At 58.2% G+C, this 20,329-nt stretch overlaps 1 protein-coding gene across 1 annotated transcript in view; it reads right to left on the reverse strand.

Moving 5' to 3' along the window:
• ZNF385C (zinc finger protein 385C) overlaps positions 1–20,329 on the reverse strand; it is a gene marked incomplete at its 3' end in the record, with an annotated part of 65,936 nt that overhangs the window by 43,107 nt on the left and 2,500 nt on the right. The window contains exon 2 of the mRNA XM_084275335.1: positions 99–347. Within this exon, the coding sequence (XP_084131461.1) occupies positions 99–347 (249 nt within the window). The remainder of the gene's footprint in view (positions 1–98; positions 348–20,329) is intronic.

The raw sequence follows: 20,329 nt of genomic DNA on the forward strand, positions 1-20,329 counted from the left end.
CACAGCATTCCCAAATGTCCCACAAACCTGGCACACCGAGCCCAGCAAGCAGCTGCCCCAGAGCAAGGGCAGCATCGACATGAGGGATGAGCTCCTACCTTGGGCTGCTGGCATCTTCCCCTTGTTGAGCTGCTTGAGGCGCTTCTGGTGGGACTTGCCGTTGTAGTGGATCTGTGCCTGTGCAGCGGAGTTGAGCTGGATGTTGCAGACCTCGCAGAGCGTGAAGGACTGGTGCTTCTTCTCCCGCTTCATGCGCTGCTCAGGCTGGGTTGGTGGGCAGCTGTCGGCCTCCAGCAGCCGCACCCCGTTCTCAGGGTTGTGGGATGGGCTCAGGGGCCGCTTCATGCCTGTGGGAGGAGGGACAGACCTGCCGTAAGGACACAGGGACCAGAACAGGGCAGGCGAGGTAGGAACACCCAGTGTTGGTCCCACATGTGTGGGGTGCCTGGGCCTGGGGGGTGATCCCTGAGCAAGAGCAGCCGCATTTGCATCTCTGCAGGGAGCAGCATTCCTAGGAGGTTAGTGTTGGAGCAGGGAATAACCTGCCTCTTCCAAGCTCCCAGCACCAGACTACACTCCTCTTGTCAACTAGAGTCTTTCTATGCACAGGCAATGCCACGGGCTGGCCCAAGTCAGAGCTGTGATGGTAACAAGCTCCACAGGCAAGAGATTTAACTGGAAGGATCCATGTGCTGCTCTGGTGGCCCCTGCCCATCCCCACCACAACAGAAGGACCAGCACCATCCCACTCCAGCCACAAGCACTTTCCTTCCCGTGTTCAGCAGGCACCTGTCCAAAGGCAGGGCTCTGCAGGGCCAGCTCCTGTCCCAGACCCACACAGGGGCACCACACAGAGGGGCTGGGGTCAGCTGGGGACAGCCCTCGTCTTGCAGACACACTGTCCCCACTGCCCGACCCCTAACTGGGAGCCGGTGGGACATCCAGAGCTGAGTCTCAGAGAGGCACGAAGGTCACCCGAGCCCCGCGATCCAGTTACCACCTTGGAGCTGGCAGCTGCCAGTTACACAGACAGACAGGAACGCTGTGCCCAGACACCCCGAGGGGCCAAGGGCAGGGACAGGGGTGTCAGTGGGTGGCACGCTCAGGAAGGGCTGCTGGGGGGGGGGGGGGGTTAGGCTGTGCACCCCTTGGGCATGAGGGACCAAACGCCATCCCTGCCTGGCTCAGTGCAGCACCATCCTGCAAACCCTCACCAGCAGCTCCAACCCACTGATCCAGATGGGGTGGGGGGCTGGTGTGTCCCCTCAGACACAGCTTTCCCCCCATCCCACACCCACTACCAGCTCGTGTTTGCAGCAGGAGGTGATTGCCGAGTCCCCACAGGCTCCCCCCAGCCAAGCCCAGCGATTTCCCCCCCAAAAAAACCCCCCACAGTGCAAATAGAGCACCCGAAGCAGCCCCCCGGTTCCCCGGGAGCCCAGCACGGGGCGGGTGGGTGAGTGGGGGCTGCCCACCCGCCCCGACAAAGCGGGGATGATGCCTATGGGGCCGAGCAGCCCAACTCCGGCAGCGTGGGGGGGGGGGGGAGGGGGGCCAGCTCGGACCTGTGGGGAGGGGGGGGTCTCCAGGCGCTGCAGCCCCGGCCGCGGCCCCGCGGTGGCGCACGTGCTCCGCGCGGTCCCCACGCGTGGGTCCCCGCGGCAGAGCGGGCGGGCTCGGCGCGGGGGCTCCCGGAGAGCCCCGCGGGCGGGAGGAGACCCTGCGGGGACGGCAGCGGGGAGAAGCGCCCACCCACCCGTGTGGCCAGACCCAGACCCGAACCTGGACCCGGCGGGTTTCGGCTGCGCCACGAACCGCCCTGTCCCGCCGGCTCCCAGCGTCTCCCGCGGGTCGGGGTCAGCCGGGAGCGACACGCTCTGTGCCGGAGAGCAAAGCCGGGACCCTGCCTGCCCCTCCTCCGAGTCACCCCAGGGGTGTCACCAACTCCTGAAGGAGCCAACATCCCCATAGGGACAGGGCAGGACCCGGCAGCGTGTCCCAGCGGGATGCCAGGCAGGGTGTACGAGACAACCACGGCAGACCAGCCACCATCCCTTCCAGCCTGAAATCCCAGCAGTGAGATCCTTTATCTCCCTCACCAGGTAACATACAAAGCAGCATCACCAAGAGGAGGTTGCGTTCGAAGTCAGCTGAGCCACTGTTTGGCAGGGGGAGTTGAAGCCCGAAGTTCACAAGGAGCCCATGTTAACTCTCCAGAAACCCCAGGTTTCCTCCTAAGGCTCCAACTTCATATTTCAATGAAAAAATTCATAGCCCTGGTGCTTGAGACAAGTGGAAAATACAGCACAGCCCGGAAAGACTCAAAAAACCCCCAAGGAAAAACAGGGGGAAAAGAAATCTAAATTTTATTTACAACCTCCCAGAAGAACCAGAGGATTTTTTTCAGATGAAACCTCCTGGGTTGGGTCTACTCAGGGCTGCCACAGCAGGATGAAAAGCAAGGAGCTCAGCAGCAGAGCTGCCCCATCCACCCAAACCGCATCATTTGTAGTCACTCCCCAAAACTCACCGCGATCGATGCCCGGCTGAGCTCGGACGGGCAGGGAGCCCTGAGGGACACCGTGGAGAGGCCTTTACCAGAATAACCATTAGCAGAGCAGCTGGAAAGCAGATCTGGGAGGTGATCAGCACCAGGAATGTGCAGCGGGTACACTATGGGATGGTGGGGAGGCGCGAGCGCAGGCAGGGCCCCGGGTGCCCTTGGCATCCTCCCCCTCCCTGGGTATTTTTAATGCAATTACATCCTGGGACTCAGAGCTAAAATTGGAACATTATGTGGACAAAGTATCCCAAAAGCATCCCTCCTCTTAAAAATAAAAAAAGGGGAACTGCTCATTGCTTTGATTAGACAGCAGCTCCCTGCCCTGGCTCCCGTGGCAGCGTTTAAAAGGTCTGTCCTAATTGTACACACGCTTGTCTCATTCACTTAATTTCTGCTGGGCCTGTTCTGCTTCTCAGGTGTCAGGACCATAAATTTGGTGATTCGTGGCTGGGCCAGGTCACTGCACATGTAAGGACCTGCGTCTCCTTGACTGACAGCTACTTTGGGGCAGATTTCCCCTTCTTAGTAAAGCAATGAGGCTCTTTTGGGGGTGCTACTCAGCGCCCAGCACAGGTCTCCTGCCTGGACTGAGGTCCTCAAGAGGTCCTCTCCACAGCCAGCCCACCCCTCACCCTGTCTCCATGCTGTACTCATGGTGCCCATCCAAGAGAAAGGGGGAAACTGAGGCATGGTGAAGGTTAAGTGACCCTCCACATGCCTGAGGCGACTCAGGGGCTCTGAGCCAAACCCAGCACCAAGCACAGGGTCATCACCTCCCAACTCCAGCACCCTGCCCCACACCAGGACCAACCTTTGTCTTGTCCACAGAGGACCACAAGCAGCCTCCTTTCAGGTGGCCTTCCCAAGAGCACAGGGCTCTTACCTCTGCCCACATTTCGCCTGCCTGATCAGCACCCCAACACCCCAGCTACCCATGCTTCTTGCTGCCCTTTGCTGGGAGCCACAGAGGGCTGTGCCAGCCCCACTGAGTGGGGCGAAAGGCTCCTGCCGAGTGTGAAAAGCTCCTCAACAGATGTCCAAATCTCCCTGAAATAAAAGAAGGTCAGAGCAGCTTGAGTGTCACCGCAGTGGTGAGCACCACGCCAAAGCACCCGTCCTCCCACTGTGCCGGCACTACCGGGACACGGTGCAGAGCCAGCCCCCCCCCCCCCCCCCCCCCCAGCCCAGAACAGCAGCCCCCCCATCTCCAGGTCCAAGGGAGCTTTTTCCCCTCTCATCCTCACTGTTTTCATTGTTTGTAATCACCTAGAAAACCAAACCGACCCCTGGATGGCCATCCCCTTGTCCCCCATCACCCCAGCAGGCTGTCACACAGTCAGGTCTGCGCACCACACACGTGGTTTTAAGGTCAGTTTGACCTGCTGGTCCTGTAGCCCATCACCTCAGGGTTCTCCCTCTTCCTTTTTTTTTTAAAAAACACCATAAACATGGTGCAACTGGCTGTAAAGCACTGACAAACAGCAGAAATAATTTAAAATCCAGGCATTAAATATGTGAGATAAGAAACACTCTGGTTTACAGAGGGTGAAGGCAGCAGGACTCCTTCCCAGGGAGCATCCTGAGCAGGGGAAGGGCAGTAGCAACCCAAGGCTCTGCCAGGTGAGGACACGCAGCAGCAGGACCTTTGCAGCAGCCATTCCAGCCCCCAACCACCCCAGCTCAGCCTTCCACAGACCACACTGCCCCACCACAGCAATGTCTTCACCCAGGAACCATGCCAGATACATCTGTACCAGGGACCTGGGCAGCAGGGCTCCGTCCCAATGCTGGCACTGGCCCCCAAGGACAGGGCATCCCAGGCTCCAGGATAACCACCTAGTTGATGCTGCAGCCCAAATTAATTCCAGCCCCTGGAGAACCTGACAGGCTGCCTAAGCCCTCAAGGCCAGGACATGCCCTGTCCTCAGGACACACCAGCAGTGAGATCCCATTTCCCAAGATCCCAGTGTCTTCAGGATCCCTTTGCAGGAAGCAGGTTCCTTGTCCTGAGGTCCCCTTGGCCCTGCCACTCCCTGCAGTCTGGGGATGAGTTTTTGAGAAGCCCAGTGCTGGGATGCGAGCCAAAAATGTTAAACTATCACTCCCCATGCTGGCCGGGGAGAGCACAGCTCTGCACCAGCATGAGCACAGGGATGCAGCATCCCTCACCTCCACAGCCAGGGAGGGTTCACTCTGAGGGCTGTGCAGGGGTCCAGAGTGCCCTGTGCCACAGTTGGACACCTTCTGCTGGGCAGCTCTGCCAAGCAACAGCAGCCCCTGATGCCGACGGGGAGGAGCAAGTGGGATTAATGAGGACGCTGCCAGGAGACATCTGCAGCACGCTGACACATTTATGTGCCCTAAGCCTGCGAAGGAGGAACTGGAGCTCGGGGCACGTGGCAGAGGTCTTGCAGCCACCCATCCTCATTGCTGGGGCCCCCCAAAAATCTCCAGAGAGCTGCTTCTCAGCAGAGGGAACAGCCTTGCACCCAGCAAAGCTGCTGTCTGAGCCTCAGCCGGGTCACCAGGACAGCAGGGATCTGGCCAAGCTCTGAAACCCTGACAGGAGGATGGGTTTGATGCATGTTGGGACCTTTGCTTCAAGTCTGATACTCTGCATAACCCAAGGACAGAGCAGTGAGGCCATCCTGGGCACAGGGAGCACAGCCAAACAGCCCAGCCACAGGTCTCTGCTAATGCAGCCTGAGCACCTGCCCAGGGACATTCCCCCAGTCCCACCCTAGCAGGGACCCCAGGTTCCATCCTGCCATCAGCACCAATTTGTGTCCCCAGGGCTTTTATTGAGCCAGAAAAAACAGCCCCAACACATGGGGCCAGAACCTCCACCCAAGTAAAACCAACTCCGTTGCTGGGCTGGAGCTGCATCAACATTGATGCACTGAAGATCTGTCCCCTTCAGCAACATGGGGTCAGGGAAGCCACCACCTGAACCCAGAGACTGGGTGAACTTGCTAAGACAGCAAGAAATCAAACAGAAAAGTCTGGTTTGACTTCACGTGGCTCCACAGCCCTGGATGGCTGCCCTCACCTCTGGCAGAGCACGCAGAATAGTAAATAAAAGCAACACAAGTAGAGTTAATGTGAAAGTCACCATCAACAGCTGTAAGAAAACTCACCTAAACCCCCCCCAAGAAGCAACCTGGCCAGCAGTGGTCCTGTGGCATCAGCAACAATGCCCATGAAAGCCAGAAGGTACCAGGAGCCCTCACCCGCAATCACTGCTGCTCACTGCCCCTCAGTGTGCCAGTTCTGACTGTGACCTGCTCCAGCTGACAGCTCAGCCCTTACAAGCAGTGTGAATGTACACATTAGCCAGTAGTTACACCGCCCTCAGAGATGTAAATCCCAGCAGAAGGGCAGCTGAGCCTCAGAGCAGCTCCACCACCCCATCCCTGCCAGGCAGAGGCCAGGCAGATACTTGCACCAGGGACCCCAACTGTGCGAGCCCCCAGACCCCAGGGAGAGGCAGCTGCACCATCCTGCCTTCACCTGGACCCCTCACCACAGGTTTCCCACTGACCCACCCAGCTGGACTCAGGACAAGCAGCACCCGGTGCCCCCAGCCCAGCCGAGGGAGCTCTTACCTGGTCTTCCAGCAAAGGGAACGCCAAGCCCTACCCTCTGCAGCCCCCAAGCCGGCTCCTGACCGTGTGCCGCAGCTGTCAGGGCACCACAGACACCCCTATGCCCGCAGAGTTTCCGACACGTGTCTCGTATTTCAAGGAGCACTTCAAATGCTGTTCGATCACCACTAAATCAGCCCTCATCAGCAGCTCCAGGCGAGCGCCGGGTGAGTACGAGCTGGTGCCTGCGGCTCAGCAAGTTCCCAAAACACCCCGAGCGTCACGCGGGGCCGCAGGCGCCAGCTGGCAGGAGCCTGGTGCTGGAAGAGCCAGCAGCCGGCCAACGCACCTGAGACCAGCTCTGCCTGTGAGTGGGGAGATGGGAGCTGCCTCTGAGAAACCTGCCTCTCAGGTCAGGCTCAGAAACCCACCCCAGGCAGCTTTACAAAGAAGGACCAGGTGCTGGTAGAGGGATGTGTAGGCAACCAGCCTCAGCTGTGGTGAGGATGCTCTGCTCCTGGGGATGGAGGTGGCTCTGGAGACCTGCTACAGCATTGAGTGAGGCTCTGATGTCCAGGTCTGAGCTGAGCAGGTGGAGGCCAACGACAGATTTCATCAGGCCCTGGCTGTGCCTGCATGGCTTTCAGCATTTTGCTACACAGCATCAAACCAGTACCCCCCTCAACACCCCCCCAGCCCAAACATATGTTCCAGTAATGCCAGAACAAGGTATGTTTTAGGATCAGCACTTAAAGCACCCGTGGTCAGAGCAAGGGTTAGTGTGAGGCAGCCCAGGGCTGCATGGTGGCTCCGGGCACAGGGACCTGGGCACATGCTCAAACCTGAGGGATGGGGATGGTCGGAGACCCCCAAGCACCCAGAGGCTCTTACCCTCTGATGGCCCAGGTCCCCTGCAGCCCCTCTCCCAGGCACTGAAGGACAGTGGCTGTGCCACAGCACCCCAGGCACACAGAGGGCATTGCACGGGCAGCTGGAGCTGCTGCGCCCATCCTCGCGTTTGAGCATCAGAGATCATTAACACCGCAGGGCTCAGTGTCCCTGAATCAGCAGATCTCATCCCTGCTCCTGAACAGCAAGGACAGCTAAAACCCAGACCAAAGGAGACATGACAGAGGGGACAGTGCTGCTTTTCTGCAGCAGAGCAGAGAATGTGCCCCTCTGTCCCAGAAACCAAACCCTGGGAAGGTCTTCCCAGCTCCCACCCTGGGGTCCCACCATCATTTGTTGTCAGCAAGTGGATTAATCAGCTTGTTGGGGGGAATGAGAGGACACATGGCACAGGCTGGACCATGTCTTTTTAGTGTGATGAATGCAATGGTGCTGCCTGGGCACGTGCTGTGGCTGGGACCCACTGCTCCCCCAAGGTGGGTGAGGGTGGGCTGGGTGGGCTCCAGGCAGCGACCCACCCGTGTGTGTGTGTACCAAGGGAGGAAAAAAAAGCAAAGCAAACACAGGCAGGGAACCTGACATTCTGTTCCCAGGGGTTCAGCTGGAAATGTTAGCACAGCGTACGGGAGCAGCGGGAGAGGAAAGATTGAGGCGCCAGCGATTCATCATCCCGACCGGCTGCTGCTCCTCCCGGCTGCTCCGCATGCTGCCAGCTGAGGAACGCCTGGCACGGGGCTCACAAGATCACAAAATCCTTCAGCTTTCTTGTGATCAGCACAAAGCTGAGGGCAGAGTCACCTACTGCAAGCCAGCGGTGAGCTGGGACTCTGCCTGCCCTTGGTGCGGCCACCCAGCGCTCAGTCCTCACACAGTGCTGGGATTCACAGAGCTCTGGAGGATGCAGGTGAAGCCATGACCTGGGAGGAGTAAAACCAGCAGCTTGGCTGGGCTTTGGGGCATAACCAGGGCTGGAACCCTGGCATGCTGTTCGTGGCAGGCAGCTGCTGGAGGAGCACCATGCAGCTGAAGGGATAGGGCAATAGGGCAGGGAACAGCTCTGCCTACTCCCCACCTCCGCACCACTCACCTCCTAAAATAGAGCCAAGGAGTGCAACTTGATGCACCGTGGGGCAAACCTTGGCCCAGCTGCTCCTCACCAGCTCTTTCTCTCACTACAGAGGGGTTAAAATCCCCCTGAAATCAAACCCAGCCACCACTTGTGAGATGGCAACATCTCCTCTGGGCACAGGGCTGGCTCCCACCACCCAACAGAGCCCCTGTGGCACCTCACACAGACCCATAAACAACAGGGTGACACCACATGCAGCACAGCTGTCCTGGTACTCAAGCTTCCTGCTGTGCCATTCCCCCCACCCCCATGCTGCTCGAGGTACCCCTGCCACCAGCCTGAGTCCCCCTCCCCCTGCAGCCGATTTCCCTTGGAAAATAAACCAGAGATGCTGAGCCCAGGGGGCTCCAAGCCCCAGCAGCCCCCGTGCCTTGCTTGCTGGAGCTGCCACAAGCAGGTTCCTGGGGAAGACAGTTCACCACTCACAGGACTCAAACAAGATGATCATGTTCAGTTGAAAGCACCAATACAGCCAGCACCATCCAGCACCACTCCCTTGGCAGGATAAACCCCCCTTACAGCTGGGCTTGTGCTGGGGCCACTCAAGGGGAGGATGCCAAGATGAGGCCTCACCCAGTGGGCACCACTCCAAGCCTTCTGTTCCAGGTGAGAGGAGACCCTTCCCCAAGATCAGCATCCCCACCAGCCCCCAGCAGGATGTGGCCACAGCCCAGCACCTGCCAGGCTCCAGCTCTGCCCACTCAGCCCACACAGGCACCATGCCCAAAGCAGCTCTGCCACTGGCATGTGCTCCCTCACCCACATGTGCCAGGGAGAAGGGGCAGGGATGGGGGTCACCCATCACAACAGCCACAGCAGAGGTGGGCAGGGTCTTCTCTCCATCTGCCCCCCACTCCCTCACTCAGGCCAGGAGTTTTTTGGGGCAGAAACCAGCTTTTAAGCCCACTTGCACATAGCTGCTGGCTTACACTGGAGACCTCCAATTTGGGCTGGTGCTCTGGCAGGCTACTGTATTACAGCCTAAATTAAATATTTCATAGTGCTAAGCAAGTGACATTTGAAATCCCATCATTGCAGAGGTATCAAATAAAGATACTTGCAACAGGATCTGCTTAAATCCATATAGCACTTTGGATCAGCCCACCAAAGCAAGCCCAACACTTTATTAAAGTAACAGTTATCAAACACCCAATCTCTCCAGAGCCTCAGGGTTCCAGGGGACACTGACCAAACTGAGCCCTGCTGCCCCTCAAGCCTGCCATTAAAGCACAGCTTTAAAAGCTATTTTCATTTAAAAGTTAAGCCCAGCAAGAGACTTGCACAACTTCAGATTCCCAAGCCCTCTGTGACCATACACCTCATTTCCTGTAACCACCAGGATGGGAACACCTGTGTCTCCACAGATGCTCTCCCAGCATCACAGGATTACACTGCAAAGAGCTTAAACTCAAGAGGCAGCTGCACCAAACACCACCAAAGCCAAAACAGTTCCTTCCCAGGCCAGCCCCCACAAACAAACCAGGACATCAGGACCTACCAGAGCATTGCAGGGCCAAAGTGATCTCCACCCAGAAGCAGAGATACTGATCAAGACAGCCATCAACCCACACCCCAGGCCTGTGCCTCCCCTTTTATAGCCTTCCCAAACCCAGCCCACCTGGGGCTGCCCCTGGGCTGGGTGTAACCCACCCCCCCACAGCTGCAGTGGGGATGGGGGAAGGCACCAACCCCTGACCACAGCCGAAACCTGACGTCAAACAGGCGTCAGAGGAGTCATGGTGAGGCCGCTGGGCGCTGAGGGACGCCTGGCTTGCCCCTTCAGCACCCAGCTCAACCCATAAAAACACACCCTGAAAGCAAGAGTCTGTCAGAACAGAACAACAGGACTCCCATTAACTTCCCTAAAAAGGGTGCTGGGGAAAGGTAAAGGGTGGAGAAGGATCTTCTGCGTCAGTCGCCACAGATGTGCACAGAGTCCAGGCAGCGGGATGGGGCTTGACGAATGCAAACATGCACTCAAGGACAGGCTGGGGAGAACCTGCTCACCAGCACGTGGTTCAGTCCCACCAGCTGCCAGGGGGGAACGGAAGGCTCCCCGAGAGCTTTGTCGCTGGGACCCCTCTCAGGTCTGTTCTCTGGCTGCTGGCGACCGAGCCCTGAACTTTGGGGAGAAGAGGCTGAGAGAGGAAAACCTGACAGCACTGACAATGCCAGGGAAGGAGCTGCCCCTCTGCTCTGCCCCAGATCTGCAGCACTTGTCAGAGCGCTGAAGTTCCCAAACCTCCCAACTGCTGGGAAGAGCTCGGAGAAGCATCTCTGCTGAAAGGCAGATGACAAGTAAAAAGAACCCCGAATTTATTGTTTTCTTAGAATTTAGAGTGGGAGGAAGGAAAATGGGACGACCCATGATTTTTTAATGCCTGCAGTTGGCAGTTCCATATTTAACGTGACAGCATCCCTTTAAGAAAAATATGTTCATACACAGGAAGGAAAATAAATTGGCAAAGCAATTTGCTTTCAAGCCAGCCTGACAATTCCCCACGCAAACACTTTACCGCAGCCTTGGGTGAGACACAGTGGCCGGTGCTCCGTGCTGGGCAGCATATAATCTAAGAGTTTAAGGATGCTTCAGCTGACAAGCCCATCTGGAAGCAGTAATTTATCCCAGAGATGGCACAAAGAAAGAGTGGAAGAAATAATTCATTGTGTGTGCGAGACGACGAGGAGACGCGTTGTCATGTTATCGGGCTGACAACCCCACAATACAAACAGAGATGCTTGTTACAGGGGCTGAGCCCAGCGTGATCAAAAGGGATTCTTGAGTTGGGGTAGGGAGGGAAAAAAGAAGAAGAAGAAAGGAAGAAAGGAGAAGGAGAGCTAAATCAAAGCCCGTGCTTACCATTCCTTGAGAAAGAAACTTGTGAGGAATGTTTGCTGCAGAGAAATTAGTAAGCAGGGTTGGAGGCAAGTGTTGCATGGGCAGGACTGGGCAGGACCCACCGCTGCCAGCCTGGGGCTGCGGGACCACCAGCGCCTGCACTGGCCTGCTCAGGCTCTGTCCCTGCTCAGGGCAGCACAGAGCGGGCACGGCTGGGTCTCAGGAAGGTAAAGAGTGTTGGTACTGGAGGTGCAGGGAGGGGGGGATGCAGAAGCCAGGGTCTGAAACCATCCTTTGCTTCTGTATCCATCCCTGACTCCTGCCTGGTCTCAAGAGGGATCACACAGTCAGCACCTGCCCCCCTCAGAGTGGCCACAGCAACCCCTCTGTCTGCAGATTATTGTTGCAGCCTTTCTTTTGTCCACAGAAATGTCGGGGTGTTCACCAAAACCCCTCCCAGGACCCCTTCCAGCCAGCTGAGGCCTGGGACCAGCCTGGCCATTCCCATCACCACTGACTCACCCTCCTGTGAGCCTCAGGCCCACAGCCCAGGGCCGGCATGGCACACCGAAGCCCCCCGAGCCAGGCAGCAGTGAGGACCAGGAGATGCCTCTGAGGGGTTCCCCAAGAGCAATGGGGGTGCTTGGGTCCCGTCACAGGGCTACAGGAGCAGGAGCTGCAGGTCATTGGCCTTCAGCCTCAGCTCACACCCCAAAACAACAACTTGCCCATGAACCCCTGGGAAGCCACCACTGACAGGCGGTAGTTAAATGGGATGGATGGTAATTAATTGTCCATGTCTGCCTGTGTCTCCTGGATGTCCCCTAATGAAGTAACACATTACTCAGCGGCCAGAGGAAAGGAGGAAAGGAGTTTCAGAGCTTGGGCTTAGCTGGGTCAGGGATAAGGGTGCCCTGAACCAGTCGCCTCCTCTCCACTCGCTCATTTCTGGCTCCCCCAGCTCATCACCGAGCTCAGCAGCCCATGGTGGGACTCACTCTCCTGCTTTTGCAGCACCAGGATGAAGCTGCAGGAGCCCAGTGGCTGCAGCGTGAGCATCCTGTGCTGTAGCAGAGGTCACGGTGTCAGGAGGGAAGCACGTGTGTCCAATTAAACCAAGAAACCTCCTCTCCAGAGGGCCAGAAGGCAGCGAGAGCTGGCTGCCAGCACGGGTGGCAGCTCTCCTGTTTGTTTGGGCAGCACCATTAACGGTGGTTAATGAGCTCTGGTGGGTCAGCTTCCTCCTTTGAAAGGAATTCATAAATGGACTCATGAAAAGTTACTTGTCTCCCTGCCATGGAAAACATGTGGACATGGGTTGTGAGCAGCCGGCCCTGGGTGCGCTGTGATGGGGATGGGACTGAAATGTTACCCATCTCCCTCTTGCCACAGCTCTGCAACACGGCGCCAAAGGGGACAGGGAGCCTGTCACTGCCCCATGGCCAGGAGAGAGCTCAAGGGTCGTGGGGTCCCTGTGGGGTGCTGGGGGGGCCTGCAGGACCCTCGCTCAGCGCCTGGTGCTCACCTCCCTCCCACGCATCAGCACCGAATGGGGAAGATCTCCCTCCTCTGCTGCTCACCTGCCTCCTGCACCACCCAGCACATGTGACGCCGCAATCTGCGGTGCTGCCTTCGTGCCACAGCACGGTGCCTGATGCAGAGGGGTTGGCAGGGCTGGGCACACATGGGGCAGATCCCAGTATGTGGCCAACGAGCAGCATGGCAGCCGTGCTGGGAGGAGAGGTCGGTCCTTCTGTGCTCCTCCAGCCAGCGTAACCCAGCCCTGCACTCGGTGCTGCCCGACAGCGATGAGCAGGCGATGGGAAACACAGCAGCGAGGTGGCCCGGGCAGAGGTGCTGCAAGTCCAATCCTGGGATACATGGCTGCCAGACAGTGTCCCTTCCGTGCCAAGTGTCCGTGAGTGGGCACAGGGCCACCCTCTCAGGCGAGATGGGGGAGGCAGCCAAGACATGGTGCTGCAGGCTGCGAGGGGGGGTGCTGCAGGCTGCGAGGGGGGGTGCTGGGACCAGCTTCCCGAGTGGGAGCCTGAGGGCAGCACATGGTCCCAACAGGGATGTGCAGGGGGGTGGGAGAGGGGCTCATGCTCCCACGCTGGCTGCAGCCCTGCACCCTACCCAGATGCTTGCTAACCGTGGAGGGCGGCTGGAGCATCGCCAAGCAGCATGTACCAGCCCCCCCCATGCCAGCCCTGTGCCGGGCCCCCCATGCCTGCCCCACTGAGCCTGGCGCTGCCCCGGCACTGACTGATCCGCCCAGGGCCCCTGAGCACGGGGCTGTGCGAGGAGGCTGTGCGGCGAAAGGCTCCTGGCTGCTGGCAGCCGATGAGAGGTGGAGGCGTTGCTGTTAGGAAAACATGCGAGGGCTGTGTCTGAAAACATTGCGAGGAGCCAGCTACACAAACAGGCTCTTTGTGGCGCTCTCCGGCTCTGAGACAGGCCCTTTCACATGCACTTGGCTCCAGCAAGGGGGGGTTACTCGGCTCAAAGAGCTCTGCGTGAGGCTGAGCACCAAGGTGCAGCCCCCACCAACCCAGGATGGGCCAAGAGATGGTTTGGGGCAGGTCAGCGGGCAGCAGTGATGGGGACAGCCAGGCCTGGTGCCAAGAGAGCCAGGTGAGCATCAGAGGTACCACGCAGTGCCCAGCTAGTGATGCCCTCTGCCTACCTTTGGGCATCTGTGGTGGCGAGGCTGGGCTCCAGGATCCCCTGCACCCACCAGCCCCTCTCCCAGCACGAGCAGGCTAAGGGTCCCCCGCTAAGCCCAAGCCCATACTGTTTTGCACCAAACCCAGTGAGGTGGCTGCTTCACTCACACAGCTGTGGCTTGCAGACCGGTGGCTACCACACAGCTCCCAGCTCCTGTCTCCGCTGCAGCAATTGCAGGAGCCAGCCTCTGCCAGGGATGGAGCAGCCGATGCTGAACACCACGTGCCGGCACTGTGCTCTGCTTCCTCCCGCTCCCCAGCCCTGGAAATGGGGCTGTGCAGGAGTTATTTCTGTCTGGAGGCTTCAGCAACGTGACACCCACCTCAGCCCCCCCCAAGAAGCGCGGGGTGGCAGCCCTGCCAGCATCCATCCCTCCATGTCTGCAGCTGCAAACATGTTGACACCTGAGCAATAATCTCTCTTTCCTCATCTGAGAGACTCTGGGGCGAATGGCAGAGCTAAGCGGCTGCAGCTGCCCCAGGAGAAGGTGCCAGCTGGCACCTGGGCAGGGGGACGAGCTGGGGGCAAGAGGAGGGGGCCAGTGGAGCTGGCACAGGCCAGAGGAGTAGCTGTGTCACGGGAGGAGCCGTAGGGCTCACAGGCAGGTTTGCAGCTCATACTCCATCCTGTCAGTTTCCAGGTCACACACTGGGGAAGAAGCATGGCAAATCCCAGCAGGATTTTCTGTTTGAAGGACAAGAGCCTCTGGCTCATGCCACGGGGCAGGAGGCAGCTTCACTTTCCCAAGCCCCAGGGTCTCAAATGTGCCTCTGCCGTGGTCACTCAGCCCCGGCCCCCACTCAGCACCCCTTCCCAGGCAGGGGTGCTCCATCCGCACCAGCACCCCACTGGAAAGGGGTTTGTGGTGTGCAGAGGGGCTGGGAGAGTCCAGACCAGGACTCAACAACCAGTGCTGTCACAGAGCATCACTGATGCCACTCTGCAGCCACCACCCCCCACGGGGAGCACACGTGGGTACCACAGCACAGGGGCACTATCCATCAACGATTCCATCATTAATTGAGCATCTCCAGTGGCCAAAGGGCCCAGCGATCCATCTGGTGTCAGGAGCTGCGCGTGCAGCAGCAGCTCTTTATTTCTTTCCAGCACATCTACTTAACACGATTCCCATCCAGCGTGTGCCCCCTCAGCAGCACCGTCCCCTCAGTGTGGGAAAGCTGGTGACTAAAGCAGCGGGTGAGTGATTAGTGACTCAGCGGATAATTTTGCTCATCTCAGGGCTTTTTTTAGCACGGGGCGGACGGAGCGGGCACGGCAAAGCCTCACCCAGCACCACCACCGCTCCCACCTCCCCGGGGCCACAGGGCCAGGCTGCCTCCCTGGGCTGGGGGTGGGTTCTGTAGAGCAAGGTGGGTGTGATGGAGCTCTGGGAAATGGAGAAGAAATCAGAGGGTGCTGCCAAGGGCTTTGGCTCTGTCTTAATTCTCCCTGTTTGATTTTTTCCCTTTGTGACCTGGGAGAAAGAAAGGAGGTGGGGGGGAGGGAGTGCCACAGCCCCACTGGGCCAGGAGGTCTGGGCAGCCCCGGCAGCTCTCGCTGAGCAGTTCACACCTGACCCGGCAGCAGCTTTTGTCGAGGGCAAAGCACTAATCTCTTGTCTTCACGGTACCTGATGTCTGAAAACGCCAGGAACTCGCTCAAATCAAACAGCCCTTTGAGCTGAGGCTGTGCTGCAGAGGCAGCCAGCGCTGGGCGAGCGCTGCCAGAGATAACCTCTGCCCGTGCCATCTGCAGCAGCACGGGAGCACCCGCCCTGCCCTGGCTGTGAGGGCAGCCTGAGGACCACACAGGCTGTGACCCACTGCTCTGGGGATGGGGATGGGCACGTGCCATTGATTTCTTCTCATCTTTACAGACAGGGCAGCTGGAGCACATCACCCGTCCCAGCGCTGGACCTGAGGCAGGTGCAGCCCTGGGCGCCCCCGTGCCCGGCGGTGCCAACACAGCCACCAGCACATCCCAGTGATAAGCTGCGGTCCCTGTCCTTGGCATCACCACCACGCCTGCACTGGGCCCCCTCCAGCCCAGCTCAGCCACCGCAGCAGAGGGCTGCTGGTGGGTGGACCCTGCACCAGTGCAACCAGTGCAACCACTGCTAGCCATTTTCCCCTGCCCTGTTGGTGTTGATGGACCAACCCAGCCCCAGAGCAGCTCCCAGGGGCAGCAGCCCCAGACATCAGGGGAGGGGCTGTGGAAAAATCACTGCCTCCCTAAAGCGGCTCCGTTTTCACTTTCTCTTTAATGATTTCCCAGCTGCTTCCCCATTTTAGCTGATAATGGGGCTTCACTATCTATCTGGGTTTGCGAGTTGCTTGCCTTGTTCAAGCTGAAGAAAATCAATTCCCCTCTCACTCAAGTCTTTCCAAGACAGATGAACTGAAGATCGCGCCTGCCTGAGCAAAATATTTATTCAGACTGAGCAGAGATTTACTTTTGAACCTTCTATAAATACAGCTGAGGGCACCAATCACATCCCTTACCAGGAGACCTAATTTTACTCATTTCATGTTGGAAGAATCCTGCCTTTCCACCACGCTGTCAGCAGGTGAAGGCAGGCAGGGAGCTCACACACCCTGGCACAGGCAGTGGGCTCAGCACCGCAGCGGTGGGTGTCAGGGAAAGGATGAGACCCCCTTGCTGTAAGGGTCTAGACTCTGGGGGGGTTTCCTGCTCTCAATCCCTGATTTACACTGCAGGGGAGCACGACCAGGGGTTGGGGCAGGTGGAGAGGCAGAGGTGCACTGAGACATCTTTGTGACCCTGCTGTGCACAGCAGCCCTGTGCTGGGGCAGAAGTCCCCCAGCCTTCTGCCCGACCCTCTGCAGCTCCCCAGCACCAGCAACCACCTTTCCATGGCCTCATCCTCCTGCTCTACATGGTCCCCCCTGGGACCAGCCACCCCTTCTCTCCATCTGCAGCCCCAACAGGTTTCATGCACTGTGTGCTAATTATTATTCAAATAGGCCAGCTCTTTAATAGCGATGCAGCTGGCACTTTGCCATGAGCCAGCACCTCTCCCCATCGTCCCTCCTCCCAGGGGTGACACACTGAGAGGGGATCCCGCTTGGGACTGTGGCTTTGCACCAGCCCTGACCCCTGAGCTCAGCGCAGGCAGCTGCCACCATTCTGCCCTGCCTGCTCTTGTCTCCATCACTTCAGCCAGCGCTGCCTCCAGTCTGGGGCTCCAGGGAGTTGGGCTCCTTCCTCGGTTGGCTACGGGTGGGCAGTGGGGGTTTGCCCTCCAGGGCACCAAAGAGACAATGTGCCCAGGTCCTTAGAAGGGCAAATGTTCCCCAGATGAAATGAGCTCCTGCTGCCAGAGCCTACCTCCACCCACCTAGAGACCCCAGGAAGCAAACAGCACAGGCACAGCGCTGGCATCACACGAGCACCAGGAGACACAGGCAGCTGCTGGGTTCCTGCAGATCCCTTGGACCCATCGGCTGCCTAAGTCAGCACTGAGCACCCTGCAGCACGAGCCCCAGCCCCACAACGCCATGTGCCTTCCAGCACTGCTGGAGCAGCATAAATAATCTCCCCTCCACATCTGGCTGGGAGCTGAGGTCCTGGTGTGGATTCAAATGCTGGGGTCCCACCCCAGACCCCCTCCCAAGCTCCACAGCGGCTCCTGGCTTGGAGTGAGCTCACTGGAAACCATGGAATGAAGGACCTGACCCCCAGCATGGACAAGGGAGATGCTGTGCTCCCTTTTAAAAGGCCACATCCCCACCCCACTGGAGGCTCCTGTGAAGGCACAGCGTGCCCTACACCACAACCAGCTCTCTAATTTGACACACTTATTAAATCACTATTATGCCTGTTTGCTAATTACCTCCTCTGGAAACCAGAGAGGACAGAAATTTGACATTGAGCTGTGAAGATCTGCAGCCCAAGGGATGCTGGCTGGGATGGGGGTGCTGGCCTGGCCACCACTGCCACCCCATGTCATCACAGGATGGGTAGCAGGGACCCCAGGAGCGCCGATGAGCACCCCACTCCACATCCCTGGGGCATCCGAGCTGCCCTTCCTGCACCCCCCGAGCACAGATTAATCTGTGTGTACTTTAATCCTCTAAAGCCCTTTCGTAACAGCGCTCAAAAATAAGCCTGGAGAGTTCCTAATACTTCTTGAAAATTTGGAGTTGGGATATTTATAGAGTCTGCCCTTGCGTGCGATGAAGCACACCCGGCGACGGGCTCCGCTCAGGGGAGGAACCTCACCCCCCAATCCTTCCAAGTGCCCACTCTGTGCCGCTCCCTCGCCTCCATCAGCTGAGTAACAAGCTTCCCTTGTTCTGGATTTATATTTTTTTTTCCTAAATCCAGTTCAGGGCTCCTCAGAGAAGCCCCCACCCCAGCACACAGCCCGGCTCTGTGCCCAGGAACCTCCAGCACTTCAAACGAATGCAAAGCAGCAGCGACCCTGCCCAAGATAAACAGCGGCTCCCTGTGTGCACACGTGTTCCCTGGCAAGATGAGAGCAGGGCAAGGGGAGCTGATGGAAAAAGGATGCTTAAAAATCAAACAAACAGATAAATACAGCCTGGAGAATCCCAGCCCCTCCGCCCTTCCACTGCGGGTGCTCCACTTCTCAATAAAGAAACGACACCCCCCCAGGTCCACAGTGCAGATGTGCCAGGCAGGGGTGTGTTGGAGGCTCCCAGCTGCTCTGCTTTGCTCTTTGGGAATGACATATGAAGTGTGTCCCTCCCAGGGACCATCCCGACCCCATCAGCATCTCCTACACCAGGCTCAGCAGGAGGATGGAGAGCCCAAATGGTCCAGAGGAAAACCAGCCCAGTTTGGACAGAGCAGGGGGTGCCAGAGCAAGGCAGTCACAGCCTGGCAGTGGGAATGCTGGCAAAGGACCCTCCAGTCCCCACAGCTGTGCAGAGCAAAGCCCAACAGCCTCCATCCCACAGGATCCTCACCCAAAGAACATCCCTGCAGCCAGCCCATGGAGTCTGACATGACAGAGCCCAACCAGGCAAAACCCAACGGGTGTCACACCTCCAGCACCAAGGAGTGCCCACTGGTGAGGGAGCCCAGCACCTCACCACAGGGGGTGGCACGGGCACCCTGCCCCCCAGCAGGACTGGGCAGAGGTTTGCACAGCCCCCATCTTCCAGGAGATACAGCCACGGATTAGGACTTAACCTCAAACTGTTTCCCTTGCAGTTTCCAAGTGATCTTTCTTATCAACTAATTAAAAAATGTCCATAATTAGGCCAGGGAAAAGCACGACTCAGGAACGTTCCCATTTCAAAGCAGCACAGAGCTCGGAGCCCCGGTGGAGCTTGGGGGGGGGACCCACATGCTGGGGCTCAGCCCAGACTCACCCCGTTCAGGGTCTGCAGCCCCCAGAGCTTCCAACCTGCAGGGAAGGGTTGGGCTCAACCCCACAGGAGCTGAGAGTCCCTTGTGCTGCCAAGGCAGGGGAGCCCCCACGTACGGGCAGCACCCACCCAGGACCCCCCAGGAGCTGCAACAGCCCCTCTCCATGGCACTTGGATGGGCATTCACCCTGGGGAGAAGCTTGTTCATGTTGCAGGGGGGAAATGGTGGGTTTTAAAAAAATCCCAACTGCAAATATCCCTCTGACAGTGGAGGAGCCTTCCCTGCCTTCAGACCCTGCAGACCCACAGTTGCTTTGTGGGGCTCCCCGTGCCCCCACAGCACAAAGCACCACCACCACCCACAGCCCTGGGGTGCTCAGCAAAAGCACCCAGCCAGGTTGGGCAGGGGAAGGGCTCCAAAAGGCACAGGGCCCCCATGGCACCCCAGGAGTGTTGGGCGAGCTTCCCACCAGACCCAGGACCCTCCAAGGTACACCCTGTGCCCACAGGACCCCGGCTCAGCGGCTCAAGGCTCCGTGAGTGCACAGGTTCCTTTTACAGCTCACAAGTAAATTGTTGTGGTTCTAATAAAAGCTGAGCAGCCGTTCCCAGGCAGCCACAGACTGGATTTCCTTGAGAGCACAGATATAATTCTTGACAGGGGCTTCCTGACACATAAATTATGACACTATTTTGGAGGCAGTCTCAGCACATCAGACTAAGAAACAGCCTTTGTACATCACAATATTGTTTCTAAATTGACAAATAGACCCTCATGGGCTTCATTACTCTGCTCTGGGCACGCATTTTTGCATTTTTATTTTCCCTAGGAATGATTAAGGGGCTGCAGGACTGTGGGCTCCGGGCTCAGAAAAATTCAAACACCAGCCCTGATCAAGCTGAGAAGTGATAAGGTGTCCAGTGGGATGCAGAGCTCAGAGAACAGCTCTGTCCCTATGCCAGGCAGGTCTGGCACATCGGGAGCTTCCCCACGTGTCCAGGACAGGTTTGCTTCCAGTCCTGGGAATTCACATCATAAAGCCACTTCATTAACTCCACGCAGCCAGCGCCAGCCACAAAAAGCAGCACAGAGGGCAAACCAGCCTCGAAAGACAAACTGGTGGGGAGTGTGGGGGGGGGGGCACTACAAATTGGGGGAGAGACCCCACGGTTTTGGGTGCAAATTCGCTGTGCAGGTGGTTCAGATTTGCTCGATCCAGC

This window comes from Gallinula chloropus, assembly GCF_964237585.1.
Source record: "Gallinula chloropus genome assembly, chromosome: 26".
Classification (NCBI taxonomy): domain Eukaryota; kingdom Metazoa; phylum Chordata; class Aves; order Gruiformes; family Rallidae; genus Gallinula; species Gallinula chloropus.